Source organism: Ctenopharyngodon idella, chromosome 20 (assembly GCF_019924925.1).
Source record: "Ctenopharyngodon idella isolate HZGC_01 chromosome 20, HZGC01, whole genome shotgun sequence".
NCBI lineage: Eukaryota > Metazoa > Chordata > Actinopteri > Cypriniformes > Xenocyprididae > Ctenopharyngodon > Ctenopharyngodon idella.
The window spans coordinates 11,500,794-11,516,816 of NC_067239.1; the positions used below are offsets into that span (position 1 = coordinate 11,500,794).

General features: G+C 38.2%; 3 protein-coding genes across 11 annotated transcripts in view; 2 read left to right on the plus strand and 1 right to left on the minus strand.

Moving 5' to 3' along the window:
* traf3ip2a (TRAF3 interacting protein 2a) overlaps window positions 1-2,568 on the minus strand; it is a 90,737-nt gene extending 88,169 nt beyond the window's left edge. For 2 of the 9 annotated variants that reach the window (XM_051875996.1, XM_051875998.1), the window contains exons 1-2: window positions 1,502-2,456; window positions 1,156-1,209 (exon numbers count right to left, since the gene is read on the minus strand). In XM_051875996.1, coding sequence (XP_051731956.1) covers window positions 1,156-1,171 — 16 coding nt within the window. In that variant the 5' untranslated portion in view covers window positions 1,172-1,209; window positions 1,502-2,456. The other 7 variants (XM_051876000.1, XM_051876001.1, XM_051876003.1 and 4 more) reach the window with 7 other exon arrangements.
* LOC127502714 (DNA polymerase zeta catalytic subunit-like) overlaps window positions 1-16,023 on the plus strand; it is an 845,784-nt gene that overhangs the window by 684,338 nt on the left and 145,423 nt on the right. The window lies entirely within an intron of this gene.
* Window positions 12,960-16,023, plus strand: part of LOC127502741 (DNA polymerase zeta catalytic subunit-like) — a 101,136-nt gene continuing 98,072 nt past the window's right edge. The window contains exon 1 of the mRNA XM_051876039.1: window positions 12,960-13,528. Within this exon, the coding sequence (XP_051731999.1) occupies window positions 13,390-13,528 (139 nt within the window). The 5' untranslated portion in view covers window positions 12,960-13,389. The remainder of the gene's footprint in view (window positions 13,529-16,023) is intronic.

A 16,023-nucleotide genomic window follows, 5' to 3' on the forward strand; every position in this document is an offset into this window, starting at 1 on the left:
ACAGGCCTACATTAATTAGAAATACCAAATCCTCTTAATATTGCCAAGATTTGATGCTTTTGACAATATCTCTGGCTATCGTCCATACATGATCATCGTCTGTTGAGGCAACCTGGGTTACCGCAAGTGTGATTGATATGACGTCACACGCAGAGCGCGTGCGCAAAAGTTTTAATCGGAATGTATATAAAACACATATAAACGGATATTTGAATCAGATTACAATGTTTAGAGTACATGTAAACAGATCTGCAATCGGATTCAATTCATTCGGATTGACGAAAATTGGTGCATGTAAACGTAGCCATTGTGCCTTTAATATTACAAAAATGATTTAGGTACAAAAAGAAAAAAAAAGTAAACTTCAGTTCTACATATTTAAGTAGATTGGACAATTAAATTAAGTAGAAACAAAATGTTTAGCAAATAGTGTTACTTTAACTTATTGTAATTAAGTAAATTTAACAAGCAGCATTTTTTTTATTTTTTTTTACAGTGCTTCTTTGTTTAGACGGGGTGTATTCATTTATGCTGTGTACTGTATAGACCTACATAAGGCTTATTGCTTATAAGCATGATTTACAGTGTATTAATAAATGACTGATTTTGTTGTTAGAGTTAATTTCATGCACTATGAACAATAAGTGAATATGAGTAAGTGAATAAGCAAATGTGTTTGATTTGTTTATTGTTCTCCTGACCTTTGCTTGTACACTGGTTTTAGTGTTGCGGTAATTGTTATTGGGCAGGCAGAGTGGTAATTTTTTTAAATCACCGAAGGAAGGAATCTTATAGTATGGACTCGTGGGTCTAAAGTTACTAAATGTTACAAAAGGTTAGCGACACTCTTGTTTGGTACTGTTATGGGTCGGCATAAATTCCAGTGTAAAATATAGCCTACTAAATATAACCAAAATCAGTTGAGAAACATGTATACATGCATGTATACAGGTCTGATTAACTTAAATGAATGTTTTTCATAAAGAAATTTAATTCACATATTCCTGTAAAATAGAATTTCTTTATGTAAAATATTTTATTGTTATTTTGGGGTGAAATATTCTGGAAGGCTTGGTGATATTCATACTTGGTGATGTGATACAGTACGCTGCTGGAACGAATACTGTAAAATAAAGCTTTCCAAAACAGATTTACCTTGAGAAGATTCCATTGCTTTTCTCCCGTATTCTTGAATTCAGACTGTGATATCTATTGGGTAAATAACACAAAATCACACAACACCGTTCAGAAAATTAGATGAATCAAAACATGGCGCTTTAAGTAAAAAGTATAAATTAGCCTAGTTCATGAGGCCTCGTGTGAGGCCAGAGTTGAAAACTGACCTCTCTTTATGAAACAATCCCAATCATCGAAGCACATACAGTAGTAGCCTACTCTAAAGTTCAAGGCAACGTTTTATTTTAAATAGATCAAAAGTTTTATGTTCAAACATATGCATCAATTGACTCGTTTAATGATTACAGGTTCGTCGGTTTCTTACCTGTTTAGAGCCTGTACGCGTCTCTTCCTGGACAGCGTCACACCTGCTTTCGGTTCATTCAGGAAACGTTCACTTTTATGCAAATTAGGGGAAGTCTACGTTCTCTTTATGCAAATATTGCGGAGCGAAAAGTCTGGCCATCCAAGTTATGGAACAACGGGATGATCTGGGGTGAGATTGTTCTCCCGCGGTAGAAATCGCGTTCCGGGGTGGAGAAATGGGAACGCGGGGGCACCGCGATGCGACCGCAAAGGGCACTTTCACTTTCGCGATCAAAGGGGCAGGAGCTCAAGCCCCCAATGTTGCTGAGCAATGTTGCTTGAGCACTTTCCCATTCCATTTTCCCATTTCTCTGCATACTTTCGATCGAAATTTGTTGCCCGTTATCAATGGGAAAGTGCCCAAGCAACGCTTGACGACATTGCCTGGCAACATTGCTCAAAAAGTTGTCCCGTGTTTCATCACCTTAACGCAGTTACAACATGCACCACCTGCGCATGAAGTTTTTTTTTTTTTTTTTTTTGCGTTTAGTATGAATATGTTAGCCTTACTGTAATCTATAAGTTAGTGTGCTCCAAAACAATGACAAAATTCGCATTTAGAAGAAATAAGCACTCAAAACTTAGTCTCTTCCGCCTATATGGATCAACAATTTTGATCACTCGGCACTTAGCTTCTCATCAGATTTTCTGTCCAATGAAATGCTCTCTAGAATCTAAAGCAGGATGCTGAAGCAATCGGTCACTTGTTCACACATTTAATATTGTTTAAATGATGAACACCACATAGTGCATATGTCATAATTCCAGCCTGTACCCCAGGTCTTGGACGCCCAGGTGTGGACTTTTATGTTATTTTCTGTGCCATGTTTTGTAGTCCTTTGTAGTTTTTCTTGTTGATCAGTTCCTGACTGTTTCCAGGTGTGTCTTGTTTGCCAATCACCCCTTGTGTATAAATACCCCAGTGTTTCTCATGTTCTTTGTCTGGTGTTGTCCTTAGTGGATGTATTGTGTGAGTTGTTTTCAGTTCTGTTTTGCCTTGGTTGGATGGTTTTTTTTTGTGTGTGTTATTTTGTTAATAAACTGCTATACTGCTCTTGGATCTCCTCTTCTTCATTTCTGAAACACTCTGTGTTGCAATATAGGGGATAGGGAACGATTCAGACCCATTTGAATTCTTAAAGCAATATGGAGGAGATTAGAAGAAACAGTTAGAGATTAGGAGGAAACTGACTTTACACAACTGCTCTGGCTGAGCTGTGATATAAACAGAACGTTATTGGCTATTTTTAAAAAAGGGGAGGAGCTCTGTCTTCCTGTTTCAGTGGAAATTACATTGAATAAAGACGTGGTCACACTAGACTTTGAGCATATGAAATTTCTTCGGACACTGCAACGGTCGTGATATATCACGCTCTGCTCTGCTTTTATAAACATGAATTCTACATACAACAAATAGTACTACACTCATAATGTAAAAAATATACAATCTACTCGACTTTACTGCAAAAATATCATTCTTTTAATTCAGCCAAGAGGTCATGGCATGACGTATCGATCTTCTACTGGTCTAATTCGCAGGCCAGAGTTCACCAAACTTAAACTTTGGAACGCAGTGAAATGCGCAACTTTTCGCATGAGTTTGCATTTCCGGTCTGATGCATTCATATGCGTATTAATGGAAGTCAATGGAATGAAAAGTGCAGGGTGACCGCCCCTTAACGCTGCGTGTTTCAAGGCACTTCAGTGGGCCTTTAAACCTGGCTAGTGTCTTCTGCTAGTTAGCTAAGCATAAAGAATATCTAAACTGCTAAAGAACAGACTGGAGATTAAAATAATAGCAGATTTGTCTCATTCAAAATAAACACAGTAAACACTAAGATGAAAAATTAACTTCAGTAAGAAATTTACTTTTGCTATAGTTAAATAGCTAAAAATAGCTTCCAAAAATTTTGAATTTTTCCCCCCCCTCTATATAGTTTTGATATGGCAACACCAATTGCATCATGCCAGCATGGGTGGAAATGTTTAAACCAGTGGTTCCCAAACTTTTTCTGCCAGGTTCCCCTTTTGTAGAAAAAAAATATTTTCAAGCCCCCACCAACATGCATCCATATGGAGACAGTCTCAGACATGACCTTACTGGCAAAATCCTTTAAGATTTATTTGAAACGTTGTAATTAATACAGTAGCCTAAGCCTACTACAACTTGAACATGCCTCTCTTTGAGTTTGTGATGTGACGTCAAGTGGCATCTTAACTTGCTTGGCTTCATACCGTCAGAACTAGAGATGGGCGCTTTCAAAACACACTTTGAGAGGCCTGAGGCTTTGAAAATTTTGTGAATCATTTGTTTCGAACCAGTGATTTGGACAGTGGGTCAAGGAGATGAGCGGTGTGTAAGTAGGTCAAGTGCAAATGACAAACACCTGTGTCTCATTTCAGTAATTGGTGTGGAGAGATGGGATAAAAAGCCACCAGGAAACAGGAACTGGAGAGAGAGACTAATTGGGAGCTCGTACGCTGGAGGACTTATTGCCAGAGCTGGAGTTATATGCGGAGTGATTTATTTGAGTTGTTGAGTGAGTTATTTGTTGAGTGAGTTATTTGTTGAGTGAGTTATTTGTTGAGTGAGTTATTTGTTGAGTGAGTTATTTGTTGAGTGAGTTATTTGTTGAGTGAGTTATTTGTTGAGTGAGTTATTTGTTGAGTGAGTTATTTGTTGAGTGAGTTATTTGTTGAGTGAGTTATTTGTTGAGTGAGTTATTTGTGAGTGAGTTATTTGTTGAGTGAGTTATTTGTTGAGTGTGAGTTATTTTGTTGAGTGAGTTATTTGTTGAGTGAGTTATTTGTTGAGTGAGTTATTTGTTGAGTGAGTTATTTGTTGAGTGAGTTATTGTTGAGTGAGTATTTGTGAGAGTATTTGTTGAGTGAGTTATTTGTTGAGTGAGTTATTTGTTGAGTGAGTTATTAGTTGAGTGAGTTATTTGTTGAGTGAGTAATTTGTTGAGTGAGTTATTTGTTGAGTGAGTTATTTGTTGAGTGAGTTATTTGTTGAGTGAGTTATTTGTTGAGTGAGTTATTTGTTGAGTGAGTTATTTGTTGAGTGAGTTATTTGTTGAGTGAGTTATTTGTTGAGTGAGTTATTTGTTGAGTGAGTTATTTGTTGAGTGAGTTATTTGTTGAGTGAGTTATTTGTTGAAAGCACAGTTGTGCTACCTCTTTTGTTTGTATCTAAGAAAAGTTTGAATAAAAGTACGAGTCCCAGTCACGCTGACCCTGTCTTCTTCCTTCCACCCTTTTAACCTCATCACAACCACATATGAGCTAGTTTTTAACCTTGCACAGAGGTCCCTTAGACGACAATATGGATGGATGTTCAGAAGACCTCATACAAAGACATGATTAATGACACATTTGTAAAATAAAGAGTGTCGTTAAGTCTCTTATTAGTCTGATAACAAAGCAAACAAAACAAGCCCTACAATTTAAAAAAAAAAAAAAACACATTTATTATATATATCATATGTAATGGTGTTGGATGATTTGTTAATTGCATTTAATAGATTACAATTTCAAAAAACATTTGCAGTTGGTTTGTAAAAGGTGTTTTTATGCATGTGTGGGCTGAGTTTTCATTGCACTTACACATTTTGACCAGCAGGGGTCATCACAGGCCAGGCTCCAGCTTTGTAAGGTAGGCCAAATGTAAAATTCCTGGTGGGCCCAGAGCTTAATATTATTTAATTTTTTCCTCCTTAACGAAACTTTATAACAAAAAAGGCAGGTACTGAAAGGGACTCTTTATATTTACAGGGCTTGACACTAAGTAGCTTTCATTCTGGTTCAAATTATTACTTGCCCTGCAAAAAATTTCAGTGGCCTCACCACACACACACACACACACACACACACACACAGTAGACTATTACTAGTAAAAAACAAAACAAAAAAAAACACTAAAAACAAATTAATCAAGTTCAGTTTGTTTAGATAGCACTTATGAAACAGCCACATGACAGACCAAAGTGCTGTACAGAGGTTCAGAAGGAAGAAGAAAAAGACAATCAACACAACTAAAACACAGTTAAAACAGGGTCTGATCCCAATTTATACAAAACTAAATGAATATGTTAAATAAAAACAAACAAAGAAAACAAGGTATAGACACTTAAAAACATAAAAGCACGGCAAGAACTATAAAAGAAAATTATAAGCCATGGAAACAAGCACGTTTGTAGTAGTGACTTAAAAGAGGTCAAGGAAGGGGCTAACCTAATTTCTAAAAGCAGATTATTCCACAACAGCGGCCCAACCACAGAAAACACTCAATCCCCTCTACGTTCGAGTCTGGAATGTAGGACTAAGAGAAGGTTCTGGTCACTGGATCTCAAACTTCTGGAAGGAGTATATGGTTACAACAATTCAAATAAATAGATGGGGGCTAGATCACGTAGAGATTTATAGACAAATAAAAGGATTTTAAAATCAATTCTGAATTATTTACTCACACTCATGTCGTTTCAAACCTGTAAGACCTTCATTCATCTTAAGAACACAAACACAAAAGATATTTTTTATGAAATCGGAGAGATTTCTGTCTCTCCATTCACAGTCAATGTAACTACCACTTTCAAGGCCCAGAAAGGTAGTAAAGACATCATCTGATTTAACCTCAATTTCAAATTTATGTGCTTTGTTTGCATAAACAAACTTTTTTACCACTTTATTTACAGAATATTCATCTCCAACACGAGTTTACAAGAGCACCACATGTTGTGTTAATGCGAGATTAATATTTGTATTTTTTTTTTTTTTGTGCAAACAAAGTAAAAAAAATTACAGTTGAGGTTCAACAACTGGAGTCACATGGATTACTCTAATGAAGTCTTTACTATCTTTCTGGAGCTTGAAAGTGGTAATTATGTACAGTAGCTATCAATGGAGAGACATAAATCTCTCCGATTAATTAAAAAGAGATTAATTTGTGTTCTGAAATTGAAAAAAAAGTCTTAGAGTAATTAATGACAGGCTTTTCATTTTTGGGTAAACTAACCCTTTAACAATTCTCACACTTAGATTTATTTCGTACTGTAAGTTCTATGACTATTATTCTAAACATGAAAGGTAACAAGAAAAACACTGTTGGTGTGCTCAAACTTTTGTCAGGTAGTGTAAAACTATATTTTACCACTTTAGCATTACACAAACTAAACCAGGGGTGTCCAATCTTGCACCTGGTAGGCCACCTTCCAGAAAAGTTTATTTACAGCCCTAAGCAATCACACCTGAATCAGCTAATAAAGGTTTTCAAAATCACTCAAATCTGCGGGAAAGTGGCCCTCCAGGAACAGAATTGAATACCTCCTCACTGAATTTATAACCAGTGTGGTGAACAAAATGTGTAGTGATACATACCAAATCATCTGTTGTGGGTGTCTTCTTGTAGTTCTTTCCATGCTGACAAGCATATATCACCCTTCTTTTCACAGAGAGTGGGACATGTTCTGAATAGTCTTCCACTTTCCATAGACATTGTGGTGTTACTTTCTGTTTTTTGTGACTGTCATCGATTAAAATTAAAAATGAAAGAAAAGCAGAAAATTATAGGACAAGCACAGCATGAATAAATACTGTAATAAATGTATTGCTCACTGTTAGTTACTGCTTTAACTGTTATTAAATGAGACCTTATTGTAAAGTGTTACCCTCTGCTACCTATTATCTTCTTACACTGCATATTTCTCTATACAGAGAATTATACTATATTTGTTTCAATGTGTTTTCTGTAGTGAATATATCTGAAACAAGATAAATTCCCTATCATGGCAAATAAAGTTCACAAGATATTTCCATAATACATAAACAAGTACAAAAACATTTCTCATAAGGGGAAAAACGTGCAGTAAATATATGGACTGTTAAATTACCAAACTGTGTAAGATGTGCCTGATGCACGCTTGTGACTTTCCAGTAGATGTTTCAGTTCTTCTTCTGAAGAAACAATTCCTGTGATGTACTCTACCGATGATGTACATATTTTGAAATTTGTTGGGAGCCAGACTGATAGAAACAAAGCATATTAAAGTATTAAACAAAGTATATTTGAAGAGGTTCATTACTTTCGTCTGCATGATCTTTTTCTTTATATTCACTCAGTATAACTGTGGAAAGATGCATAGGCTATATAAAAACGTAAGTTAATTAATTAATTAAGATCAAATTAACCATGGTTTATTATAGTAAAAGTGTAGCAAACGTTTTCTTTGGCGGATTGATTACCATTTGTATAACCACGGTTTTAATACAAATAGCCTACCATGGTTAAACTATGGTTAGATTATCAAACCCATGATTATTTTGTGGTTACCATGGACTTCATAACCACGTTTTGGTTTTATTTGTAGTAAAACTTACAGTAAAACGTAAGTAGCGTACTACTAAAGTTGCGGCACGTTTTACATTTTTTGGTTGTTTATTTGTTTTCGAAAATAGCTTAACTGTAAGATAATAAAACATAAAAATATCTACCTGTATGACTGTTTTGTCCTTCATTATCCATCGTAGGTATGCTTTTTTTTCTCCTTCATTATCCATCTGAGCTGTTCCTGGTAGTGATGGGGTGTCGACTTCAAACTCTGAATAGCCCCAGTGTCGGGGTCGACTCCAGCACAGGAATCAACTCTCGGTGTCGACTCTGTTGCTGTGTCCGAAATCGCTCATTTATTTACTGATTCTCGAATCCATAGCCTATATAAAGTAAGGAATTCGGACATACGAATCGCGTTAGAGAGCTGTCGCAGAAACTTTGTCACATACATTTATCCTAGTCAAGTCAAGTCACCTTTATTTATATAGCGCTTTTTACAATGTAGATTGTGTCAAAGCAGCTTTACATTGATAACTGGTACATTGTTTGACTGCACAGCAGCTCTTAAAGAATAGTGTCAATGCAGGCAGATCAAAAGCACTGTTGAATATCAAAATGTCAAGTCAAGTGTCCCCAACTAAGCAAGCCAGAGGCGACAGCGGCAAGGAACCCAAACTCCATCAGGTGACATCAGGTGGCAGACAAGTGGCAAATTGGTGTTAAAATGGAGAAAAAAACCTTGGGAGAAACCAGGCTTAGTCGGGGTGCCAGTTCTCCTCTGGCCAACAGTGCTTTGTTACAATTCAGGTTGCTATCATAAGTCCAATAGGATCGCAACATTAAAAGTATTTATTTCAGTTCCATCCAATTGAGGATCGTATTCATCACGCCGGTATGGACGGTTGTTGAGGAACTGTGTCGTGGCTGTCGTGTCGATGAGGCCTTCACAGGGGATGATCTAGTTGACTCAATCTCTGCTGATACTTCAGGGCTGCGTTGTGGTCGTGTCAAGGTGCAGGTCCTTGGTCTCACCTGGATACGGCCCGGATCCGGTTGACTACGGTGAACCTCGGGATAAACAGAAAGACTAATATTAGCGTAGATGCCATTCTTCTTCTGATGTAACGAGTACATCAGGTGTTATAGGAAGTGTTCCCGGTTCCGGCTGACCTAATTTATGCAGCCTAATAATCCTTTAACGGATTTGGAAATATAAATTGGTAATGTGTTATGTGTATGCCAGGTTAAAGAGATGCGTTTTTAGTCTAGATTTAAACTGACAGAGTGTGTCTGCTTCCCGAACAATGCTAGGAAGATTGTTCCAGAGTTTAGGTGCCAAATAGGAGAAGGATCTACCACCTGCAGTTGATTTTGATATTCTAGGTATTATCAGCTGGCCTGAATTCTGAGATCGCAATAGACGTGAAGGACTATAATGAATTAGGAGCTCGCTCAGGTACTGGGGAGCTAAACCATTTAGTGCTTTGTAAGTAATTAGCAAGATTTTAAAATCTATACGATGTTTAACAGGAAGCCAATGCAGTGTTGACAGAACTGGGCTAATATGGTCATACTTCCTGGTTCTAGTAAGAACTCTAGCTGCTGCATTTTGTACGAGCTGTAGTTTATTTATCAGGCGAGCAGAACAACCACCCAGTAGAGCGTTACAGTAATCTAGCCTTGAGGTCATGAACGCATGAACTAACTGTTCTGCATTTTTCATTGAGAGCATATGTCGTAGTTTAGATATATTTTTAAGATGGAAGAATGCGGTTTTACAGATGCTAGTAACATGGCCTTCAAATGAAAGATTGGTATCAAAGAGCACACCTAGGTTCCTAACTGACGACGAAGACTTAACAGAGCAGCCATCAAGTGTTAGACAATATTCTAGGTTATTACGTGAAGAAGTTTTTGGTCCAAAAATTAGAATCTCTGTTTTTTCTGAATTTAGTAGTAGGAAATTACTGGTCATCCAATTTTTTATATCAGCTATGCACTCCGTTAATTTTGTGAATTGGTAAGTTTCGTCAGGGCGCGAAGAAATATAGAGCTGAGTATCATCAGCGTAACAGTGAAAACTAACGCCATGCTTCCTAATGATATCTCCCAAGGGTAGCATGTACAGAGTGAACAGTAACGGTCCTAGTACTGAGCCTTGTGGTACTCCATATTGAACTTGTGATCGATATGACATGTCTTCGTTTACTACTACAAACTGATAACGGTCAGATAAGTATGATTTGAACCATGACAATGCAATTCCACTAATGCCAACATAATTTTCGAGTCTATTTAAAAGAATATTGTGATCAATAGTGTCAAATGCTGCACTAAGATCCAGTAACACTAATAGAGAGATACAACCACGATCTGATGATAAGAGCAAATCATTAGTAACTCTAATGAGAGCAGTCTCAGTACTATGGTACGGTCTAAATCCTGACTGGAAATCCTCACAGATACCATTTCTTTCTAAAAAGGAACATAGCTGTGATGATACTGCCTTTTCTAGTATTTTTGACAGAAAAGTGAGATTTGAGATCGGCCTGTAATTGACTAATTCTCTAGGATCAAGTTGTGGTTTTTTAATAAGAGGTTTAATAATAGCCAGCTTAAAAGTTTTTGGTACGTATCCTAATGATAAAGATGAATTGACGATATTGAGAAGAGGGTCTATGACCTCTGGAAGCATTTCTTTCAATAGCTTAGTCGGTATAGGGTCTAACATACATGTTGTTGATTTTGATGATTTAACAAGTTTAGACAATTCTTCCTCTCCTAAAGCAGTAAATGAATTGAATTTTTCCTCAGGGACACTACAATGCACTATCTGACACGATACTGTAGTAGACGGTTGCATGGTTATTATTTTTTCTCTAATATTATCAATCTTGCAAGTAAAGAAGTTCATAAAGTCATTACTGCTGTGCTTTTTGGAAACATCAGAAGTTGAAGCTTTATTTCTTGTTAATTTAGCCACTGTATCAAATAAATACCTAGGGTTGTGTTTATTTTCTTCTAAGAGTTTTGAAAAATAGGCAGATCTAGCAGATTTTAAGGCCTTTCTGTACTCAATCATTCTCTCTCTCCACGAAATACGAAATACTTCTAGTTTTGATTTCTTCCAGCTGCGCTCCATTTTTCTGGCTGCTAACTTTAGGGCCCGAGTGTGGTCATTGTACCATGGCATTGGATTAATTTCCTTAATCTTTTTTAAACGCAAAGGAGCAACTGAGTCTAATGTGCTGGAAAAGACAGAGGCAATAGTTTCTGTTGCAACATCGAGGTCTTCTAAGCTGTCTGGTATGCTAAGGCGATGAAAATGATCAGGAAGATTATTTATAAAGCAATCTTTAGTGGTAGAAGTGATGGTTCTACCATATTTATGGCATGGAGGCAGTTTAGCCGCCTTGACTAAATGTAGTATACACGAGACTAGATAATGATCTGAGATGTCGTCACTCTGCTGCAGAATTTCAACAGCATCAATATCGATTCCATGTGACAATATTAGATCTAAAGTATGATTATGACAATGAGTGGGTCCTGACACATGTTGTCTAACACCAATAGAGTTTAGAATATCTGCAAATGCCAATCCTAATGCGTCTTTTTTATTATCTACATGAATATTAAAATCACCAACAACAAGGACTTTACCTGCAGCTAGTACTAACTCTGATAGAAAGTCAGCAAATTCTTTGATAAAGTCTGTATTGTGTCCTGGTGGCCTGTATACAGTAGCCAGCACAAATGTCAACTTACATAATGTTACGTAAAGTACCATAGTTTCGAAGGAATTATATTTGAAAGACTTCTGACTAATACTGTAAATATTACTATAGATTACAGCAACACCTCCCCCTTTGCCTTTCTGACGGGCAATACATGTAGCAATACATGTAGCTTACTTTAGAAATAGATAACAGTCATAGTGACTTTAGTTTGTAATTATACATAGACTATCTCCGTGCCAGCTTTAGTATTGATGGTAGCTTATAATGCAATAAATATAGATTTGATTGGTTAAACGTGTTCTAATCATTAAACTAACCATACATAATAAAAAACCTCACATCAACAATAAACACATCAATAAGTGTACATTATTGTATGCATTTTTATATGTATTGTATTAATTTTATTATCTTTAACTCTCCTGTCTAAGCACTTTTAAGACAATGTGTGTTTAGCGCCATCACCCGACCATTATAATGACATGAATTCAATAAAGAATCCCTTCGTTCTCCTTTAATTTTGACATAATATTCGACCACAGATGTGTTTCGTGACTTTTCTCTCTGTAAAATTAGGTATCTGCAATTAGCTAGGTAGCAACATTGATACTCATCAAGACATCACTAAATTGGACTAATTTGGACGCTAAATGTGTGTTGTTTTAATGAGGGGATTTTAAGACTTCGCGTTGGGGAAAGATAAACTAATTAAGTGTGTAAGGACTTCCATCTTGCCTTATTTATGACCCTGTTTGGATGTAAAGTAATGGAGTCGACCTGGAATCGAACCCCCCTAGTTCCTGGGATTGGAAATGCCCGCGCAAAAACAAAACAAAACAAAACAAAACAAAACAAACAAACAAACAAACAAACAAACAAACAAACAAACAAACAAACAAACAAACAAACAAACAAACAAACAAACAAACAAACAGTATTCTGCGCATGATCGGTGACCTCTTTTTTTCTCGGAAAGAGGGCGTTTTACCAAGGCCTCCAGAAACGCCTATTTTACGTCGTGGTAATGAGACCCCTGGAATTATTAGTGAATGTCCTAAGTGGCAGTAGTTTGATTGGAACAATGTCAGATCATATAAACTGCGTCTCGCATCAGCATATCTGAGTAGATAATTAAATAAAAGCTGTGGACCGTCGTTTATTTTCATGTCGTCAGTGTCTGTTCGACCATTTTACGAATACATTTATAATTAATCTGAGACTTTTATTGCGTTTTAATGTCCCTGTTACTTCCGCCTAACACGAGCCAATCAGCGCGCTTATCTTCTTGTAAGCCAATCAGAAGGCGCATTGTATTTGGTCCGGACCAATAAGGGCAGAGACAGCGTGGAGCTTCCTTTCTCAGCAGAAGTGAAGTGAACTGGCTGACCCAGCTGCTAGTTGCAAGGAATGCTGCAGTGCACTATATGTGGATATGGGTTGGATGGGAATGATTACGGTTGCCCAACAGTGTCGTGATCGTATTACAGAGTCGGGGGAGTGAACATTAGATTTTCTTTTAAATTGGAATACATGTTGTCTTTGAAGAGTTTGGGTAGGAATTAAGGTTGTGATCTTTGGGAATCATTTGCAACAAAGGATTATCGAATGTTTGCGCTCCATGATTCTGCAAATCACGCGCTGTTCAAAGACGCCTGGTTCACGCAGCTCTCTGCAGAAACACAAAAAAACATCGGTGAACATTTAAGGAACAACTAGGATCGACTGCTACCGTTATCTTTATTTGTCAATAGCATCTCGGTTCGGTTCTGCAGGACGACAATGTTTTCATTGAGGATCGTCACGGCGGATTATTACATGAGCAGCCCGATCAGAGAGCTGGACGTCTGTTATTCTGAATTCAGAGAGAACGATGTCAAGAAAGTGCCCGTGGTGCGGATCTTTGGGGCAACACCAGCAGGTATGCATGCATACATTTGTGTGTTCGTGTTGCGTGAAAACATCAACTGTTGCTGACGTTATCGCCTGAGTCTTATATATCGTCTTATATATCGTTATCGTCTTGCATGTCTTACATGAGTCTTACATATCGCCATACATATATTATATATATATATATATATATATATATATATATCAAGTGGAGTTATATGCAGTTTCTGGGCCTGTGTTTTTTTTCTGTGCTTAAAAAAAAGTGGGGAAGGAACATATTTCTTGGTTTGCGCCATGCGCCATGTTGTCAACACGGTCTGACCGCCATGTGGACGTGTTTACTCCGACCATATACACTAAAACCCAAACCCTATCTGTTGGCTATTCCTATGTTACATTAGCACACAAACCAAAAACATATCTAATGAAAGCAGCAAATCTGTGTTGTGTCTGATTTTATAAATCATGTGACACTGACGGTCTTTGCTGTGGTTTAAGGAGAGAAAGACAGGTTGCAGGGAGAAAGACAGACGGGGTCATTGTTCTAGGGTCGTGATATTAAGTGTTTCTACAACATGCACAAGCATTTCTTGTTTCTTTACAGAGATGTTTCTGACATGCTGAAATGCTATACCCTATATTTCTTAAAGTCACCATAATATGAACATAGACAAATGGACAATTTTTTTGTTTGTTGATGGAATTATGCAGTGTTTATTAAATTATTTATCTGTGCACATCATTTTTTTTTTTTTAATTAATGTGCTCTTGTAATCTTTAATTTAAAATTATTTTCCCACCCTTTTTCCGATGACATGTTCATCGACGCAAGGGCAGGGCAACCTGTCACTCACATGAGCAGCAATAACAGAGAACACCGATCCAATCAATTCCCGATGGACAAAATCAAGTCCAGCAATGAATCATGCAAAAGAATAGAGTCTTAAGAATATATTCATAATAATAAAATTGTATTTCCATTCAGTGAGAGTGATGCATTACACTCTGCCAGCCACCAGACTAACTGGCACCTGCCAGAATCAGACTGGCAGCTGCCACATGACCTGTCAGTGGCTGGTGGCAGCTGCCAGTTAGTCTGGTGGCTGGCAGAGTGTTATGCATTCCCTATCACTCTCACGGCATGGAAATACACAATTTTATTATTATGAATATATTCTTAAGACACTATTCTTTTGCATGATTCATTGCTGGATTGACGTTTTAGGTGGGTTTCTCTCAATTAAAGCAGTTAAATGACCGTGATCTCAGCTGGTTGCTACTGACTCTCAGTCCAGCCAGCCGCAGTTAGGATGCGAGTTTTAGGTGTTCCCTATCACTCTCGCTGCATGGAAATCATACTCGGTTACTATTGTAACCTCGGTTCCCTTAGATACGGAACGAGTACTGCGTCATTCGTCTTATTCATAAGACAAGACGCATATGGGGAAAACTCCTTTTTCTCAGATTTCTGAAGCCTTTTCAATCACGCAGTGAAACTGCACGGCCATTGGTTTGTGGAGTTGTAAGTAAATGAACTAATGATGGTGTGGCAGAGCCGCGCGAGCCAATGGTGAGAGAGCTCAGGAGGTCCTTGTGAGCACCCTCCCTGATTCATCTGATAACCTGGGGAATCAGAGCGATTGGGGGGAAAAGCATAAAGGAAGAGGCTGAGCCAGTCGTTGGCCAGAGCATCTGTGGTCTTTGAGAAATAGATTGGGCAATGATAATTGCCTTCTGAGGCGAAGAGTTAAACCTCTGCCCTCCCGAAGACATCCCAAATTTTCTGAACCATGCAGCGGTGGAGCGACCATTCCTCCAAGGGAAGGTTGTTCCAGGACAACATGTCCACCCCTGTGTTCAGTACGCCCTGTATATGTGCTGCTCTCAGTGAGAGCAGGTTGTGTTGGGCCCACTCTAGGATGGTTTTTGTTAGAGTGAAGAGGGGTTTTGAAGAGAGCCTGCCCTGGTGATATATGAAGGACACCACCATCATACTTTATGATCTGACTAAGACATGGTGTCCCACCAGGAGAGGAAGGAAAGCTTAGAGAGCTTGGTATACTGCCATCATCTCCGGGCGGTTGATATGAAGCTTGCTTTCTGGGCTGCCCATTTTTAAAGCATCTGTGAAGACGACTTTCTCCCTATTGTCGCCCTGCTCGAACTGGCAGGACCTGCCAAGGGGCCAGGGTTGCGACGCACGCCTGGTCCACCTTAAGCGAGCAGCGACCATGCTGCCAGGCTTGGGGTGGGACCCGCGGCTTCAGCCAGAACTGCAGTGGATGCATGCGGAGAAGGCCCAGCTGCAGAGCTGGTGATGCTGAGCTCATGAGACCTAGCATCTTCTGAAACGCTCTGAGCGGCAGAGAAGTTCCGGGCGTTAAAGTTTCCATGAGCTGCTGAATGGCCAGAGATCACTCTGGCGAGACTATGGCCCTCATGCGGGTCGAGAGAGATGGGAGATAACGAGCTCTTGGGAAAATTGAACCTGAGCCCCAAGCACTCTAAGTGGCTGAGGATGAT